The sequence below is a fragment of the Apteryx mantelli genome, chromosome 16, assembly GCF_036417845.1.
Source record: "Apteryx mantelli isolate bAptMan1 chromosome 16, bAptMan1.hap1, whole genome shotgun sequence".
NCBI classification, from domain to species: domain Eukaryota; kingdom Metazoa; phylum Chordata; class Aves; order Apterygiformes; family Apterygidae; genus Apteryx; species Apteryx mantelli.
Genome location: NC_089993.1, coordinates 8,783,118 through 8,801,653, shown reverse-complemented (window position 1 = coordinate 8,801,653; position 18,536 = coordinate 8,783,118). Strand labels below are relative to the sequence as shown.

General features: G+C 38.4%; 1 protein-coding gene across 1 annotated transcript in view; it reads left to right on the top strand.

Annotated features, from left to right (window-relative positions):
- The window catches only part of TEKT5 (tektin 5), a 28,901-nt gene extending 10,595 nt beyond the window's left edge, over window positions 1-18,306 (top strand). The window contains exons 6-7 of the mRNA XM_067306313.1: window positions 13,719-13,873; window positions 18,093-18,306. Coding sequence (XP_067162414.1) covers window positions 13,719-13,873; window positions 18,093-18,306 — 369 coding nt within the window. The remainder of the gene's footprint in view (window positions 1-13,718; window positions 13,874-18,092) is intronic.
- The last annotated feature ends 230 nt before the right edge of the window (window positions 18,307-18,536 follow it).

Genomic DNA, 18,536 nt, shown 5'->3' with positions numbered 1-18,536 from the left:
TACAGTAAAGGCAACTACAGCATTTTTCCTTAAACTGGACCATCCATATAAGTTTCTCGTGGATTATAATCTATGAATATTTGCTTCACATTTTCCACTGACCTTTTCTAACACTTCTGAGCATCACTTTTATAAAAGGCCTTAAAGCATAAGGTAGCACAGAGTATATATTTAGAATCGCAAAGTGCATTGTGAGATATCAACATAATACCAGAGATTCGGTCACGGAGTCCAGTTGATGCAATGAGATAACTTCTAATAACTGTAATATAATGGAAGAAAAACTGATTCGTGTCCCTATGCTATCACACCATTAGATTGCAGTAATAAGCTATCTGAAGAAAATGAGTAATCATATTTATATAAAGAATAATTAGTTTGTGTGGTACACATGAATAAAAAAGTGTCATGTAGACAGGAAAGTCTGCAAGTCCTTTCTTTCTCTTTATGAACTACTGCAGCTGTATATGCTGACATACAAAGTGATAGTTAGCATTTCCATAGCAGAGATAACTTACTCATGATGTAAACACTCCCAGGAACAATAGAGCAGAATAACAAAATGCTAGTAGAGAAGAAAACTGCATATGCTAGTGAGGAAAAATTCAGGCTGGTCAGTGCTGCCAAGTCTGGAGGCAAGGAAATGGTAGTTTTCCTCCACCATGTCATTTCCATAGGCTGACTGTCATTCCCTATGCATGTATTTCTGAATAACAGAAGATAGCTAAGGGAACTGCTTAGGCTAGCAGTACCTGCGCTCTAATCTAGGAGTCTAGTTTTGATTCTCAGTCTCAGCCTAGAGCAGAAGCCAAAAACATGGACTAACGGTGAAAAGGAAAATGGAATAGGCTTGCTCAGTGAAAGCATTGCTGGTTAAGATGTAGAGGATGTTATATGATAGGAGTCCTGTTAATTCTCTTGCTCATGATTGTACCGTGAAGTGAGGGCAAGAGTGAGTAAGGAGCGAGCACCCAGTTAACAATCATCTATAGCTAAGCGTAACAGACCACCTTTTCTTCCTTGCTCCAGTCTTGCAGTATAGGCTGTAACCATCAGAGAAAAGAACCTCCAGAATATTTTTAAATAAGAGACCCAACAGAGCAGCTAGGAGACTGTACTTCTCTTAAACTGTACTGCACTTCTGTTCTTCCTTTGGGATATGGTTATAATCAAAAGCAGCTACTACAGTTCCTGTTTCCTTCATATCTAATAGCAATTAGACAAAGGGTGTCACAGTTTCATTTTTGTGTTAAAAAATTAATCACTCTTTCAAAGGCTGTTTTTGCACTGAGTTCTCAACCAAGACTGCTGCTTTTAAAGCTAGCATACCCTCTGCCAAATTCTTTTCTTAGTTAAGCAGACTAGCTCCATGAAATGGGAGAAGAACAAGCATAGAAAAGGTTTGCTACCTTGGAACCAGGAAAAACTTTATTTAATGAGGTCTGGAACCCATTTCTGAATGAAAAATACTTTTATGCTTTGCAAAACAGCAAAATCTCTTCCAAACAAACAACTATGCAGCCAACCTCTCTCACCTGTTTGTTTCTAAACCCAGTACTCCAAGTAAGGAAAGAATCAAAAATACACAAAGGAGTAAATACTGTGAATAAGATGATCTAAAAATGATCCCATGATGAAATGGCACATTTTCTTCTGTTTATATCATTTACACATAAAAGATCAGCTGGTTAAGGTTATGAACCAAAGGCCTAATGTCTCAACTTGTAGTCCACTGCATGCTCTTTAAAAACATAGAGCACCAGATGGAACAGCTTTTATGTTACACTCTAGATTTCATCTAGTGTGTCTGGAAGCAATTTGTTTTCCTTTGGAACTAAGCTTTTTATAAAAACTCATCTAATTAGACTTGTAAACTCTGGAATCAGTACACTATAGTAGTATCTGTGTTTGATATTGTGGCCGTGATTATGCTGCATGCTGTGGTTAGCATTTGTAATATGTGTACTTAAAATCTTTTTCCTGGACTGAAATTTTTTCATATTCAGTTTATGTTGCCTATATGTATGCATAATGGTGAATATCAGCCAAACTAATCATATAAGTATAATCCATGCAGATCAAAACCATGCTTAGTTTTATTCTAGGACATTGTCTTCTTTTATGTTCAGACAAGTGTGCACTATTTACCAAAAGATACACAGAATACATCTGTGCAGTGAGGTATGCTCTGTTTTTATTTCTATCAAGCATTATGCCAGAAGTTTTGCCAGGACCTTGTCCATCAATGACATAATGTCTCCATCCCAGGTCACAAACTGTGCAAGTCTCAGACTAAGAACTGCATAGTAGTCCATCTGTTTTTATAAGCATTTTGCCTGCTGCTAGCTCTGCTGGTGGACTTGTACCTCAGTCTCTGCAATGTTCCTGCACCATTTACTTTGATCTGCTGATAAAAAGACTCCAAGAGTTTTCCTGTTGTAATTGATTGAAGTTCTGTCACACAATTTAACCCAAGTTCTCACTACAGAATGTCCACGTATCCTATTTAGAAGCAGATCAACAAGGTTTGCTGTTCAGAAAAAGATTTCATATAGTTTGCCTTAACCATACACACTTCCCAATCCAGGTAACACCAAGGCATGCACCTAAGAACTTTTCCTGGTATGCATTTGAAAAACAGATTTGAGAAAATAATAAGCACAGGAGCAAAAAGAAAAACCCCAAACACCCCTGTCCCCCCCAAACTCCCCCAAACCTAAGCTGCTTGACACAAGACAAAACACAGGATGAAAACATACATGCAGTATCATTTTATAACATACATAACCTCTTCCACCACTTTTTTTACTCTTAACCTACACTAAGTTGCATTTGGTTAGAGGAATGGTTTAGGAATTTACAGATATCTTGTCTTAGGACAGATAGCTGTGTTTTTACCCTTTATTTTAGCAGATACTTGGTCTGAATCCCAATAACGAATGGATTCCAAATTCACATCAAGTTTCCAAGCCATCATTAGGGAAGTCTCAGAAAAGCACTGGTAGTCAGTGATTCCCACTTGCTTTTCTGCATTCTCAGTCCAGCTGCTGTCTGCTCTCACTATTACTTCATCTGGCACTCGCCCTCCCCATTGATGTATTTGGGAAACTGCTTGAGTTTTGTCCACTTTAGGAGTTTCAGTGTCTGTTCTTCCTGCCTGCCACTGCTTTGGGAGAAAAATGCTTGGTGAAGCTGACAATCCCCAAGTCTAACAGAAGTTTGGGAATGGTTTCATTGGGTGAAACATTAAAAAAGGACTAAGTTGCTTTTGTATGACTGAACAGGAAATTATTAAATGCATAAGGGAAATGCTGTCCTTAGAAACCTGCTTTATCAGTCTCCCTGTCCAGCTCACTGTAAAGCTTCTAAGCAGAATTATTCCCTGCCCACTTTTGCTTGATTTTCTTGTAGAGGCCAAGTCAATTTTCTATCTTAACAGTGGCAATCAAGCTGAGTATGTGGGAGCAAGGGTGTGGTATAAAGCATTTCCTACTCCAACTCCAAAGCCCAGAAGTAATCACAACTGCAAGAATGATTAAAGGACTGGAAAGTAGGCAATTGGCAGAATAAGTTCCTCAACTTTTTCTTTAGCAGACTGAAAGGATGATGTTAATAGCACTAGATGACACTACTTTATTTAGCCTATTCAAGAGATGATTTGGGATAGGAGCAGAAAACTTGCTAAATCAGTAAGTATCTATGCAAAAGAAAAAAAGCACCATAATAGAAGACTCTTGGCTTGAGCAGACAAAGACAAAAGAAGAATCAGTGGCTAGAAGGCAGAACTAGACAAACCCAGATGGGAAACATAAGCACATACTTTTCAGAACAAAGGAATTCATCATTGCAACAGCTTACCACAGATAGTGGCTTCATTAGCACCAGGAACATGAAATCGAGATCAGTGTTCTCCCTTGAAAGCTCTGCTCTTTCTACAAACACTGGCTCACAAATAGGAATTACTACTACAGGATAGACTACTGACCTGCATGCAGTGCAGGTGACAGATAACTATAACTAAGCCCAAAGACTGAAAGTGTCCCATCTGCAATTCTGTCCCAGTTGCACAAGGAAACAAGGCTATCATTGATTGGTCTTATTTAGTTTTGGAACTAATTTCAGTCATAACAATATGAGATCCATCCAGAATTTGGATTGCAGAGCCCTGGACATATGAGATGCTGGAGGCACAAGCCAAGGAGTCCTAGTTGAATACTTAGCAAGGGTTAGATTATGAACCAAAGAAGGTATTTCAGTTCCATGGTGTTTCATCATCATTGAGCTGAAAGAGGATGTGGTCTTTTGGGGGTGCAAATGTTCTCCAAGAGTCTAAACAGAACACAGGACTCTGGCTCTGGTCCCAGGGGCAGATTTTTAGGCTGGTGAATGGAAAACATAGCCTACCTAATATAATGTAGAAGATGGAGGTATGGTGTCTTCAGCATGCCTCTCTACAACAAACACTCAGTTTATGCCAAGAAACATTATGGATGTGAAATGTACACGATTCCCTAGGAAAAGAAGGAAAACCTTTAATCATGGTGTAGCCTCTCATTAATATGTTTGCATCTCTTCCTTAAAGTTAGTATTAACATAAATAGTTACCTTGGCTTTAGTCTTCTAAAAATAACCAATAGCACATGATCTTTACATACATTAGCTCTGGGAAACAGTGAGACCAGACAGCAAGTGACATGTTTACACAGCCTAGTATTTATACCATATCTTAAACAGCAGATTATCTCAGCCAGCACCATATAAGACAGAACACCTGCCCTGTGCTCAGGAGTGTTTGTATGCTCAGAGGCAGAGCTGCCCAGCACCACCCTTCCTGCAAGGCTTGCTCTTTCACTACCTGGGAGCAAAAGGATCAAAAACATGTTAGAAAAGCAAAGACACGGTTAGTAAAACTATGAAAAAGTAGCCATCCACTCCAGTAAACAAGTAACTATGATTCTGAACTTTCCACTGAATTCACTAAGAATGTGTGCTTTTAGGAACAGCCCTGATTTTTTTTCCCAGGGTGCAAAATTATATTTCATCAATATATGGTGGAAATTTAACACTCAGTTGCCTTTTTACCTTGTATATTTTTAGTCTATACCTGCAGAACCTACAGAATTTTGTTTCAATAAGTTACTCTATCTCTTAAACAAGTTAGCCCCTGAGAGTCTCCATCCCTCACGCTCACCCTCTCTAACCCAAAATCATTGTTATTAAATTTATATTTATTTGTTATATTGAAAAAATTCAGCAACTGTGAATATGTTTATATGGTGGTTAGAAGGAAATACTGAATACATTTTATACTTACACAACTTTCTTTTATAAAATTCAGGGGATGAACCTACTTAAGTGTATAACTAGCATAAACCATAGAACAGAAGCCACCAAAACCTCAGTGGCTGTAAAAACATAAACTGCCTACCAGCATCTAAAATAGACCCAGCTACAGCTGTGAAAAGGACCCAGGAACATAAAGAAATACTAAAATGCGATGGCGTTGGCAGTGCAAGAAGCACGCAGGAGAGGCGCAGCAGAGCACTGCGAGCTGGGGGAAGGCGCAGGTGTATAGCGAGTGAGGGTGGGGCACTGCCCCACAACGGCTTTTGTCTCTGACCCCAGTGCGCCCTCGTAAAACTTTTCTGTACTTTTTTCCCCTTCTTCTTTGCACGCCTTAATATCTTGGTCATTTACAGTTTTTCATGCCCATTCCTGGTGCATGGGCATACAGTTAATCTTATAATTTAATATTTGTACCTGTCTGGGAGTAAAGTTTTCAGATGATTAATGCACAGTGACTCAGAAGTGGTTGTGAAGGTGTGTGCTAGTATAAGCAGCTCAAACTTGCCTGGAAAAACCTGTTTGAATGAGGAAATATTTATTTAAGCTGGCAATATATAAACATTAGAGTTTTACTTACAAACCAAGAGAAATTACAGGTGCAAACTAAGGCACTAACTTGAAGACAAAAGTAGATTTCTGTCTGCTAAGATGGTTGGTTAATATCATGAAATCACGAAGACTTGCATAGGCTTGAACAGAGCAGTGACTGTGGGCAAGTGGGGAAAACACACAGGAGAAGCCTGGCTTCTCAGCATGCCACGCAGCAATGCTCCGCTTCATGGATTAGCTGAAGGATAGCATCAAACGGGGGCAGGCTGGAGGAATCCTAACCAAGTGATAGCCCTTGCACATCAGGCTGCGTTCAGGTCATCATGAATCCGAGTGACTTTATTGCAAAATAACAGAAATCTCTTCTCACACTGAGGGACAATCTTAAAGCTGCTCAGTAAAGGCAGCCTGGGTTGAATGAAAGTGGGACTTTGCTGACAGTGAGAGAGGAGATGACTTCTTTCTGCCATGACATCAAAATGTGAGGAACTGCGGTGGTGGTGATTGCTCCCTCCTCTGCAAACCATCTGCACTCAAGCAATTCATATAAGCTCGGCAGAGGAAACAGGATTTCGTTTAAGGCAGCAGTACTGATATGCATTTATAAAACTGTTTCTTATTCTCAGAAAGGGCTGTCTTGCAGGAAGCAGAGATGGGTGTATTTAGGAGCTTTTCAAGAAAGGAAATGTTTGTGGGCTTCAGTGTTTCCAGCTAGGGACAAAGGGCATGAGACAAATTCACTGTGCTATGACCCTGCAGCCAGCTCAAATCCAGCTTACTGCGACTGGGGTGTATTTGAACTAATGGCTAGCAAACGTCTCACTCCTGACAGGAATCGATACCAAAGGGCAGCTGCCTGAGCCATAACTGTGTCTTTCTCTGGCACCATCTCTTTCTAGAGTTGTCTTCTGACTGTTAGAGGAATGCGTATCCTTCTCTCAGACAAGGCAACTTGGGACAACAGCGAGTGTGTGCAAGGCCCAAAATGCCCTGTTTTATTGTTATTTTTATCAGGTTTAGCAAAACCACATAGCAAACATAGCACTATATTTTGTTTTCCACAATGGTGATGTACACCAAGATTGCTGGTCCTGCAGTATCTGAAAGCAGCATATAGTGTAAAATGAAAGAGAAATATAGCAGAACTTTTTGAGCTTATTCTTGTTCTTCAATAGTTAAATGTGTAGCAATCAGGTATGCAAAGAGTTAAGCATTTTCTTGTGTATAGTTTGACTTCCTCAGTTATTCTGAAACAGATTTGGAGGAGTTTAAAATTCAGCCATAAAAATTGTCTCCCATGAAACCAATTGTTTTGTTGTTTCAAAGTGATGGGAAAAAAATCTAAACCCACTAAAAAGTTAATCAAGTAGTTTAAAGGGAAACTGAATTCAAATTTAGCCCTAAATTTAGATTTTTTTAAAGTCAAAATCCAGGCCAAGTTAAATGGTCCCATGTTTTTCTTCCCCTTTAATTTTAAAAAAGCTATTTTAAAATAAGCATCTTGTACATTTTGAGGACCAATGGAAAAGTTAAATAGAAACTGATTACATATAAATGTGAAATTAATTGGATTATTTTCAGAGTTTAAAGTGGTAGCAGGATTTTTATAAGAGTTATTACTAAACAAATGAAAGGCCCAGGGTCCCTGGTCCTACATTTCAATCTGTGTTGGCAGACCTTTATGGCCGTGCAGAAACTGAGCATAAGGACCCAGATTAAATGACCAAATGTACCTGTTTGACCAAATGACCAAAAGTATCCTGTTTACATTCTGCTGGTTTCTTCTTTTCTGTGAAAAAGTCATGTTAAAGACAGAGCTAAAAATAAGATGTTGTGTATTTTCTAGGTATTCTTTGGCATGTATAGAACTTACAGTATGCTTTAGCTTTCAGATCTGAGGATGTCTACGGTGTTTACTCCAGCCCTATTCCTGTTTTCACAAAGCCTTATAAACAAAAGCTTGCAATATTCCCAAATCCAGAGCAGTCTCTTCACTCCTGGTGTGCTTGATGAGTTGTGCAGTGCACTGGCTGAAAATATTTTCCCTGGGCCCAAACTAATCAGCTGATTCTCTTAACTATGAAATTTAATCATCCCATATGAGCATACAAAACAGATGCACACAAGTTACTGCTCAGAGGGATTCTAACTCTGCTTCAATTCAGTTAAACTATCTGAGTGCATTACCTGCTGATGTTACATTCTGTTGAGAAGTGTAATTCCAGACTACCAGACTGTTCCCCACCACCATCTGAACAAAAACAAAATAAAACTTGTTCTGTCATAAAACAGTGACCTGCATTTAAGCTTCAAAGGAAAGAAACAAACCCTGAAAACAACAAGAGCAAGGGACCTGGTAATGTCTATCAAGAATTTGGCTATGATATTCAGAAGTGACAGTAGCTTCAAACCCTAAAATACATGCATTGTAGAAACTGTCAGGTCCAAATTAATTCAGATTACAGATTTGTGTTATACTTGTAATGCAAAGATTAAAAGATATCATATTTTTACTTTGAAATAATATGGCCATATGCCCTAAAATTAATTGTGAAATCAGTCACATTATTCAGTTAAGTATAACTTGCACAAAATATATTGGATGAAATATGAAAACAGATGAAAAGCTTCTCAAAAAAAAAGACTGAGAGGCTAAATATTAAACCTAAAGAAATGTACACAACTATGTGGCACAAGAATGTCCCTCCCACCATATTACCTGACTGCTGCTTTTTTCATTCACTCCTAAATGCTGAGTGAAACCTCAGAAAACAAAAAAATAATAATTACAGTCTGACTATAGCACTTTGAAAATACTTATGTTGTATTTAAAGCTACCCTGATCACACTATGATGAAGTATGTATGTGACTTCAGCAGCTCTGTCTCCTAGTCTTACAGTATCCAGCCTATAAAAATCCTGGCCTAGGGGAAGCGAGGGAACAGGGAGAGAAAAATTTTTGATAAGCTCTCCAGAATGCTCCAGCACAAAGTTTTGCTAACGTCCTGGAAGGGGGAGGACCCGGACAGGCAGCTGCCTGAGCCAGTCCTTCTGCATGCTCTCTCACGAACACGCTGCTCAGGATTTGTTGTTTTCCCTTCCTGCCTTTGGAAGTCATCCAGAAGTGATGTAGACTGGTGCAGCACTATCTGGTGATTCTCCCCACCAATCCATTTTTGTATAGTAGATTATCTAAATCATTTTATCCAATGTGTAGCCAGAATGAGTAATCAAAAACTGTAGAGCTTCTGCAATGCATTGGAGGTGGTTCCCCTGAGGCCATTTTTCTTCATATGTCTTAAGTGACAGTGCTTTAAAAAAAAAGTAATAAAAGAATTGAGAACACAGAATGAGCCTAAACCACATTCACTTATATGTAGCCAAGCAGTGCTTAAAGATGGCTGCATAGATTTAAATTTGAATTTTGAGTTCACAGGCGGGTTTAAACTATTTTTCTTTAGGGAATGACTAACGAAGAATTTGCTTAGTAGCACTAATCAGTTGCCTTGGTTGTACATAATGTTCTTGCAGACTGCTTCTACCTTTATGAGCAGGACCCAGAGTACCTAGTGAAATCATACGGCATGAGTGTGCTTTGCAGTTACTGCTTGTTGTACAAGCAGAAAAAGTTATAATGGCTGGGCATAAAACCTTGAGTTTTCAGTGACTTTTAGATGAAAAGCTCTCCATTCATGAACATTGGATTCTCAGTAAAGAGAAACATTTTCTGATTAGACTTCAGAGCAGGTCTCTTTCCAACATTAACATTGTGTGAAATGACATTAATATCATGCAAGATCTAAATACTTTGAGTGGCTTCTAGATATAAGACTATTTTCCTATATCAGTTACATGCCACTATGAGGAAAATACATGTATCACTTAGTTTCCTAAAAAGAGAAGACAATACAATCTCTTTCTTCTATGTCATTAAGGGAACACCTACATGTTTGCTGTGTGTACAGTTGGCAGTGAGGCCCAGTCAGGTGTGATATGATAGCACAGCACAGTAAGTGCTGTGAAGGAATGGTAATGACTCTCAGGTTTGATGAATACCAACATTCATTCACGTGAAACATTACTACTGAATTTGAAACACACAGGTTTGTGGTCTGGAGGTTGTACCTTCGCTGTGGCCAGATATGAGTGTACTAGAAGAGGATTTGAGAGTAGTGTGGGTCCGGAAACTCTCTCTCCTAAAGTTCTTTCTGCCAGCTGACTTTAAAGAAAACAGCCTTTCCAACAGACTGAGAACAGTTTATGCATAGGCATTTTTCTTAGATATGCCATCCTTCCACCTCTTCAACATTGTCTTTAGTATGTCCAGTTTGTTCCTTCTACATCTTAAAAAACATTTGACATAAAATTTAGTTTTTCACGCAAACAGAATGAAAGAGTAAAGGGAACCCAGCTATTATATACTGTCACACATTACTGGAATTGCCATGGTTTGCTATAGCCCAAATGAGGATTTATGGCAGAGGAACGGCACTGTTATCTGAAATACTGAAGACTATTAAACTGCTTCCCTGGTTCTCTTATAAATTTGTATGATGCTTCTGAGCTTGCTGCAGTGTGTGTTCCTGTGCACATGCTGAGTCCCCTTTGGTGGCTTATTGCTTTCCTTCCAGGTGTGGAATAAACACGAGATACCTATACTGCTTCCACTGAGAGAGGGGGCACTAAAAAGATATTTTTCTCAGAAACTGTTCAATTCATCTCCTTACATTTCTATAACTGATCACAACACTTAGCCTGTAGGAGAGCTTGTAACCTAACTCCACTCACTCAGCAAATGACATTGATTTGATTCATATTGTCACATAATATAAAATATCAGCACAGTGATTACATTACATGCTTACCATTATATGAGCACATTTGTAAACTGCTACATTGCTCTGGGGAGCTGGTTTCACAGTCATGGTTGATTTCTAACCAAATGCTCTGGGCTGCTTTAATTGATAGATTGATAGATTTCCCTACAAAGGTGAATCACTATTTCCATCTGCTGCCCAAGAGGGAAAATGTTACCACCAATAAAGCTCAAAGTCCAAACCACAAAGATCCTGCTCAGAAGCTGATCTGAGAATGCAAGTCCTCTACTTCATTATGAAACCACACACACCCCCCCATCCCTTTCTGAAACTTAAACATAATTTTGCCCAGTTCTTACTGGACAGAGATGTGTGCTATTTTGTTTGATTGTTTCTATTTGAATTATTTTTTTTTATTGTAAAATGCAAACAGCAAATTGTACATGGAATTAATGTAAGAGGCCAACATCCTCATGATAACCTACTGCAGGCAACAGAATTACACCACAGTGAATTTGGCTCACTTGCACGCAATAAGGCGTAGCGTGGGAAACACCGCAGTAGTGATAGAAGCTGTAATATAAACACAGGAAAGGAGGACCCTGCTAAGCAGTGGTAACTTCTAAAAGCATTGCAGATTTCTTTCCCTCACAGCCTTGGTACATCCCTGCAGGTTGATATTTTGGTTGGCAATGAAAGCGAACTGTGGGAGCAAAGTATAGGGCTTGTAAAATCACCCTGATATACATCCAATAAATCAGGAGCAGCCTACCTAGGAACTGGACCTCACCTCAGGGCGGAGGGAATGCATGCTCTTTGTCATGTACACACGAGCACACACTAGATTCACTTAGCAAAGTGAACTTTTACATTAGCAAAGTTATAAATAGCAAAGTTTTGGCAACAGCACAAACTACTCAAGCTCTGCTTCTTAGCAGCAGAAGATCCCAAACCAAATCCTTTGTGTTACCAGGGTAAAGGAATGATGTGGACTTTCTGCGTAATGAAGATGGCTAACTTCATTAAGTCCCTTTGCCTTGTTTTTTGTCTGTAGAAATAACTATATGTAACTGAATATAAAGCTATGTATCTAACAATGCTCTCTTATAAAGTAGTTCCTCTGCAAAATAGTTACCAAAGTGCACTGGATTACCGGCATAAATGTTTCCTGTGAAATACGGGTTACTTATGGAGGTTATCTAATTAAGAAAGAACCACTGCGGAATGAAATTTAAAGGAGAGATTTACTACTCTTAGCTTCACTTTCTTCCACACTGTATTCCCTTCATAATGAACCAGATTTTTTTCCCCTGAAGCCTGTAAGCAGTAAAGGTTTCTTCTAGGTGAAGCCAGACTCAAGCTAGCTCTGCGAGAACCAACCCTGGACCCAGAACTGCTCAGGAGCACAGTGTGGAGACGCTCACCTGGCTTCAAATCAGTACAGTCATGTTCATATGCTGCTGCTTCAGGGTCCAAGATGATTCATCTGTTGGCAAATTGCAATGCTGTAAGGGTTGAACCGACTTGGACAGTGCTAGCTGAGAGATCTCTCACTTTGTTCTACTACACAGCATAGACAAATCCTTAAGGATTTGGATTGTGTGCAGGCTCCTGGCACCCTTAAACCTTTTGGTTTTGTCTATAAATAACCTTTCAGCAGCAGAGCCTAATTCAATTTTCAAGCCACAGACGACATTGGCTTACCTGGTACATCCTTGTATGTAGGCAAAACCTAAACAGCAGCATAGGTTAAATCGCTTTACACCATTCTTAGTGGTTGTTGAAATTCAAGTTACACTGATTTTAGTAGCCTGGCTGAGAAACTATATGTTAGTTAAATTTGTGCTCTTCCATTTTAAATCTGTCTACAGGAAAAACTTAAATTCATTCAACATATTGGCTGTAATGAATTGTGAGAAATGAAAGTAATGTAATAATCAATTGACTAGGAAATGTTACCTGAACATAAACATTGTGTCCCTTCTTTTTCTAAACTGAGTAACAGAGTCTTTCCCTTGCAGCTTGATCACTTGCAGGATCCTGAGAGATAATATGAATCTATGATAACATGATCTGCAACTAAAAACTGTGCTATTCTAATTCCATGGGCCCCTCCTTTTAGGTGATGTTTCACTCCATACCTTCTCCATTTAAATAAAACAAGCCTTTAAAGCAAGTTGTTCTTTCCCTTTGCAGCTTCCAGAGGAGCTTTCAAAACCTTCAGAATTTAGTTTCAGTATGAAAATATGGCTGTGTTCCTAAGTCTCTGCAAACTTATGAATTTATGTCACCAGAATACTTGGAGCACACATCAATTTCAGAGGGGACATATTTGATGGCTTTTCAATTTTTATGAGGCAAATGGAAGTGAGAATTGAATGAAGGTTTGAATGAAAATGGCAGCTTGTTTGGAATTTTATCTCTGCAAAACTTTCCTGATCAAGCACCAACTTTTTAATTAAGGAGAAAAAATAGACAATGAAGCAAAATAGAAATAAGTCTCTGTAGAGCTATAAACACTGCCTCTTCAAAAATGGCTTAATACGCAAAAGCACAGTTGGAATTTCCCCCGCCCCAGTAACTCTGTGCTTGTCTTCTGGTTGTAAAAAATGTACGTGCCAATTTCCCTACAAATTTTTAAATTTTACAATAGGAAAGAAATGGTACATTTTCTAGTGAAGTAGTTCTCCAGTGCTGCTATCCAGTTTTCCAGGAATAACTTCATTAAATGCTTTAATGTTTTGATGTACGTCTGTAAGGCCCCTCCCTTTGGCTCTCCTGTGAGCTGTGATTACCAATGCCCTTTCAAAGAACAGTCATGATTAAGCCAACATATTATACAAATACACCTGATTGCTTTGAGTTTGTAGTAATCTCCTCCCTCCCCTAAATTAAAGCAAAATGACATGCCAGCATGTAAGCAGTTCCAATAGGAGTGTTTAAAGCAGGGGAGAGTTCCGATAACGTATGCATGTGAGGCTTATAAACATGCTCTACTTTGTTCAGATACTTCAAGAAATCTTCCAGACAGAAAATACGATCATGTTACTGGAGCGATCTATAATGGCAAAGGAGTGCCCACTGAAAGTGGCTCAGACCCGCCTGGAGGGAAGAACTAAACGACCCAATATAGAACTTTGCCGTGATGCACCTCAGTTTCAGTAAGTAGAGGCCAGACCACCCTGTCCCTTGCTCAGTCAGGCACTCAGGAACGTAAAATTTAACAGGATGAATTAATTCGATACGATTAGAATTGTATTCATTACATGATGATACAAACTCTGGAAGAAAGAACTAAAATCCAGGTAGCTATGTTCAAATAATGGGCCAAAACTTCTAATGTTTTGTGTGTTTAGTTCCCTCTGGAGTCTTCCTCCCAGGTCAATTAGGAGATCAATTGCTTGTTGGCGGCTGATATCTTTTTGGATTCGTTCTCGCATCTGAGTTGGGTTTTCTGAATTGATTTTAATTCCATCAGTATAAAACAACAGTATTTCACTTCAGGAGTTTCCTGATTTTAGAAAGATATTATCCCAGACAAAATTCTGTTGCCTTGTGCAAAAATTATCTGATGGTGAACCTCTAAAGGTTTACTGCAAATAAGAATAAGGCAGCATCTTTTACTTCCTGAACTCATTTTCAACACTTTTATCCAACTATATAGTGATTCCAATATCATCTTTGTATAGACTAGCTCATCTGGCATGTATTTTGCTTATATAGCTGTGGGGGTTTTCCAGCTCATGTTGGCATTAGCTTGGTGATCTCTGTGCTATGGTTCAATCTAGAGTGTGTGCTGTATCTTTCTGGATGTACAAGAAGATGTCTGAGACATTAGTTTTCTCTAATGACTGAAGACCAATCTTCTGAATCCTGCTTCTCTCCCTCTCTCCCAATCCATTTGGAACACATCAGTTTCCATGAGAACCCTATCTAGTGTATCCTATTCAAAATGCTGTCTTCAAAATATTGAGTGGGTTTTTTTTCAAGAAATACTGCACCAGGATTCCTACCATACCTGCAGTGAATTTCACACTCCAGTAAGAGATTTTTTGAAGACTTTTATGAAAAATATGAAACTATTCCCTTTTGATTTTTGTCTCCAGCAAGATCCCAGTGTGTACAGCAGCTTCACATGCAATAAAAGTAATGAGATACATAGTGCTTAAATTGATTATTAATTTTCTTAAACTGTGTTTTATCAGCTCAAAAAGCCTCTGTTCAAACAGGGAAGTGCCAGTGAATCATAGTTCACTGTACTGTCATCTTTTCCCTTTTTCTTCTAACTCCGTAACCCATAAGTTGTACAATGCAATATATATTTTTTTTCAGCTTCATACCTCCCTATTCAGGCGCTGACATTTCCTTTGGTGTATCCACATATTATATATCTTCAGTTTTATGCTCTGCTCTCCAAATGCGTTTTTGCACAAAATATTGTTTTGGATCTGAAGTCTTTTATATCCATTTAGATAGTTTTATTTCTATGGCTTTTCATATCATACAAATCATGCCTGTTCTAGGTGCAGGAGTTCAGCTGTGAAAAAACTGAAAACTTCTGATTTGGCTACTGTAGCATTCACTGAGCAATTACCTTTACTATAGGAGCAGATCTAGTTTTTCACTTGCCGCTCACCATTGATCAGGTGTGCAAATGTATTAGTCTCAGCATTCAGGGGTCTTTCAGCATTTTAGTTCCAAAAAACCTAAGATGGCCATAAATATTAAACTATAAATCCAGCCTTCTGTTCACTCCGAGTCTTGTTCTCTCCCTGCTTCCTTCCTGAAGATCCCTTCCACGAAAATGTCTGCATCATTATGATTGATATCAGCCTGCTCAACAGGACTGCATGTGTCCAAGATACAGAACTTGTTTGATTTGGGATCAATAGCATGCTGAAGCAGAGGCTCACATCATCCTTTTTTCTTCCAACAATTACTAGTGATGGCCTTGATGTTCCAGAGGGTCCTGCCTAAAAAAGTTTGGAAGCTTCATTTGAAATCACTGGCATGTCAGAATGTCTTTGAATATTTTCCTGAACTGGAGTGGAAGCACAAAAACATGACATACTTAGAAGATAAAGTGCATATACAGGTTCTGAAACAATTAAACTTCTACTAGTTTACAGGTTATTTAAGAGCTCTACATTCTGTCGCACAGCTATTCTGAAGTATTTTAGGCTTATTGTACAGACAAGTTTTGTATCAGTCAGTCTGATATCTGATATTTCTAATATCTTAACCAAAATGTTTATACAGATATACTCTTTACTAGATGTAGTTATATTGACAGATAAATAGCATATCCCATTCTCTTTTCTCCAAAACAAACCTAATCCAAATCAGGTTATTTTGGATGCTTTAATCAAAATCCAAATCTTTTACTGTTTTGTTCATTATAACTGCAATTAGAGATGGAAATTCTGACAGAAGATATTTGAAATTTGAACACTTTTTCACTCAGTTTTTGGCTGAACTCACATCTCAAAATACATTTTTTAGAGACAAACTCCTATCCGAGAAAGCCAAACCATTTGCTGTCTAATTCCCTTTTCCAAGGACTTTTGATTTTAAAATAATTTAACTGTATTTCTCTCATGTGGTTTAAAGCAAGAAGGAGCTCAACCCAACAGCTCAATTGTAATAGGGAAAGAAAATATCAAATGAACCACTTCTTTGTAACATGCGAATGTTATCTGAGTTTGCTGTTTATTTAAAAGGAAGTGCTGATGTTGGCACTTGTTCTCTGTGTGTGCTGCCAACTTTGTAGTTGAAGGAATTAGACAGAAAACAAACTAATAAAGTCTAGTTTTTCTGTGCTGTTCTGAAACAAAAGGGACTGTCCAAAAACAAGTTAAAGTGGATTCTGGAAAAAAACAACGTCTTTTACAGGCTATGGCACTTTGAGGAATTAACAGAACATTAGATAAGGAGAGGCTACATGTGACATCACTTGTTAAACTGAACACATTCAGGTTAGAGCAATGTAGAATATTCATGAGATAAAACTTACTAGCTGTTATCAAGATCCTTAAATATGTTAGCTTCAAATTCAGCCCAATGTTTATGATTTCAGTTTTGCAGACCTTTTAGTTTTAAGTCTGCAGACTTTTCAGTTAGCTCAGGAAAATGTTTCAGGGTGAGCCTACGCAAAACAATAGCAATTTTAGAGAATTTTGAATTGTGGAATCCTAGAATATGAATCATACATCAAATGGTGCAAACTTGTAGTACTAAGCTGCAGCCAAATCAAGGCATAGATACACTGCAAACCTCTTGGAATGTGAAAGGACCTCTTTCACACATCTTTTCACTAGATATATCTGTAAGATCACTATGTGCGAGGTAAACCGTTTGCCACAAAGCAACTGTGGCAGAAGTGCTTCTACATATGATCTTCAGAAACAAAGGCTTTTTAATAACAAGGTTGCTTTAAAAAGGCTGGCGGAGTGAGCCATGAGCATTCCAGAAATCCCAGATCTTTGCAGCAAAGAATCTGAGATGGAACCACTAACTTTTGAAAAATGGAGGACACTAGAGAGGAACCAATTTCAACAGTATAAAAAACAGATTAACTTTGTAACACTAAGATTTCTGAACTCAGAAAGTCCATTGTATTTGAAAATAAATTTTTGCTTGTCAGAAATATTAAATGTTAGTGTTTTCCATCTTTCATAAATGAAATATGAATCAGAATTCTGCTGGAGACATGCATTTTGCCTCAGTTTATTGGTGATCAGTTTTTGGTAGGGTTATCTCTACACACAAAATCCTTAGTATTAAAGAGAGCTTATGAGCTCAGTAAGTACACAAGAAGCTTTGTCACATCTCCCTTGATAGGCCACTGGAACAAATTTGGCCGATATCAGCTCACAGAAAAACTTTATTTCACAGCTCCACATTCAGTGGTTATCTGGGTAAGTGGTTCTTTCCTGGTTAACAGGCTTTTGCATCAAATCTATACTATTTGGCACATCCTGCTGCACAAGTTTAAGCTATCATGAACTACACCAGCACACTTCAATAACATCCATTCCAAATGTATGCTACGGGATCATATGTAGGTGCTCAACATGGCCATGCTAGTCCTAGGAAGGCTATACAAAGGAGAGGTTGCAAATGAAGAAGAATGCAATTAAGAAGATAAAAGATCAAAGCAAAGTGGCTTAATCTGCTGTTAAAGATCAATGCAAGCAAGAAGTCATCACTTCTTACAGGTGCTAAGCATGCAAGTTTGGCCAAGATTAGTTTTCATATCGGTTCAGTCCAAGAGTACTGTTCAAATCCTGCCTGAAAACCAGACCTGCCACTGTTGAAAAAGTATTGTGGTGAGGGATTGCTGAAGTTACTTGGGCAACTTGTCTCCTTCTCTTTTTTCAGGCTTGTCAATGAAGTTTTTACTATAGATGACACCTTACAGACCTTAAAGCAACGTCTGCGAGAGGCCCGTGATACTCTGCAAATGTTGGTTCTCAACAAGTCAAAGCTGGAACATGAACTTTCTGTGAAGACAAACTCCTTCATCATTGATAAGAAGTGTATGGACAGGCGCAAAGCCTTCCCCAGCACCCCACGGCTAGTTGGCTACACTTGAAGTAACAAGTAACCTTTGATCTCTTTAATGCGTAACATAAAAGTTGCAAATCCTGAAGGAAATATTTATTATTTTGATTTTTTTTTTAAATAATGAAATCCAATAAACAAACCAAAAATCAATACCATGCTTCTTTCCTTAGAACAATTTAGTATTCTCAACTGCAGTTGCTCCATGGAATAGAATTAGCAGACTTCCTCTGACAGAACAAAAACTGAAATAATCGGAAA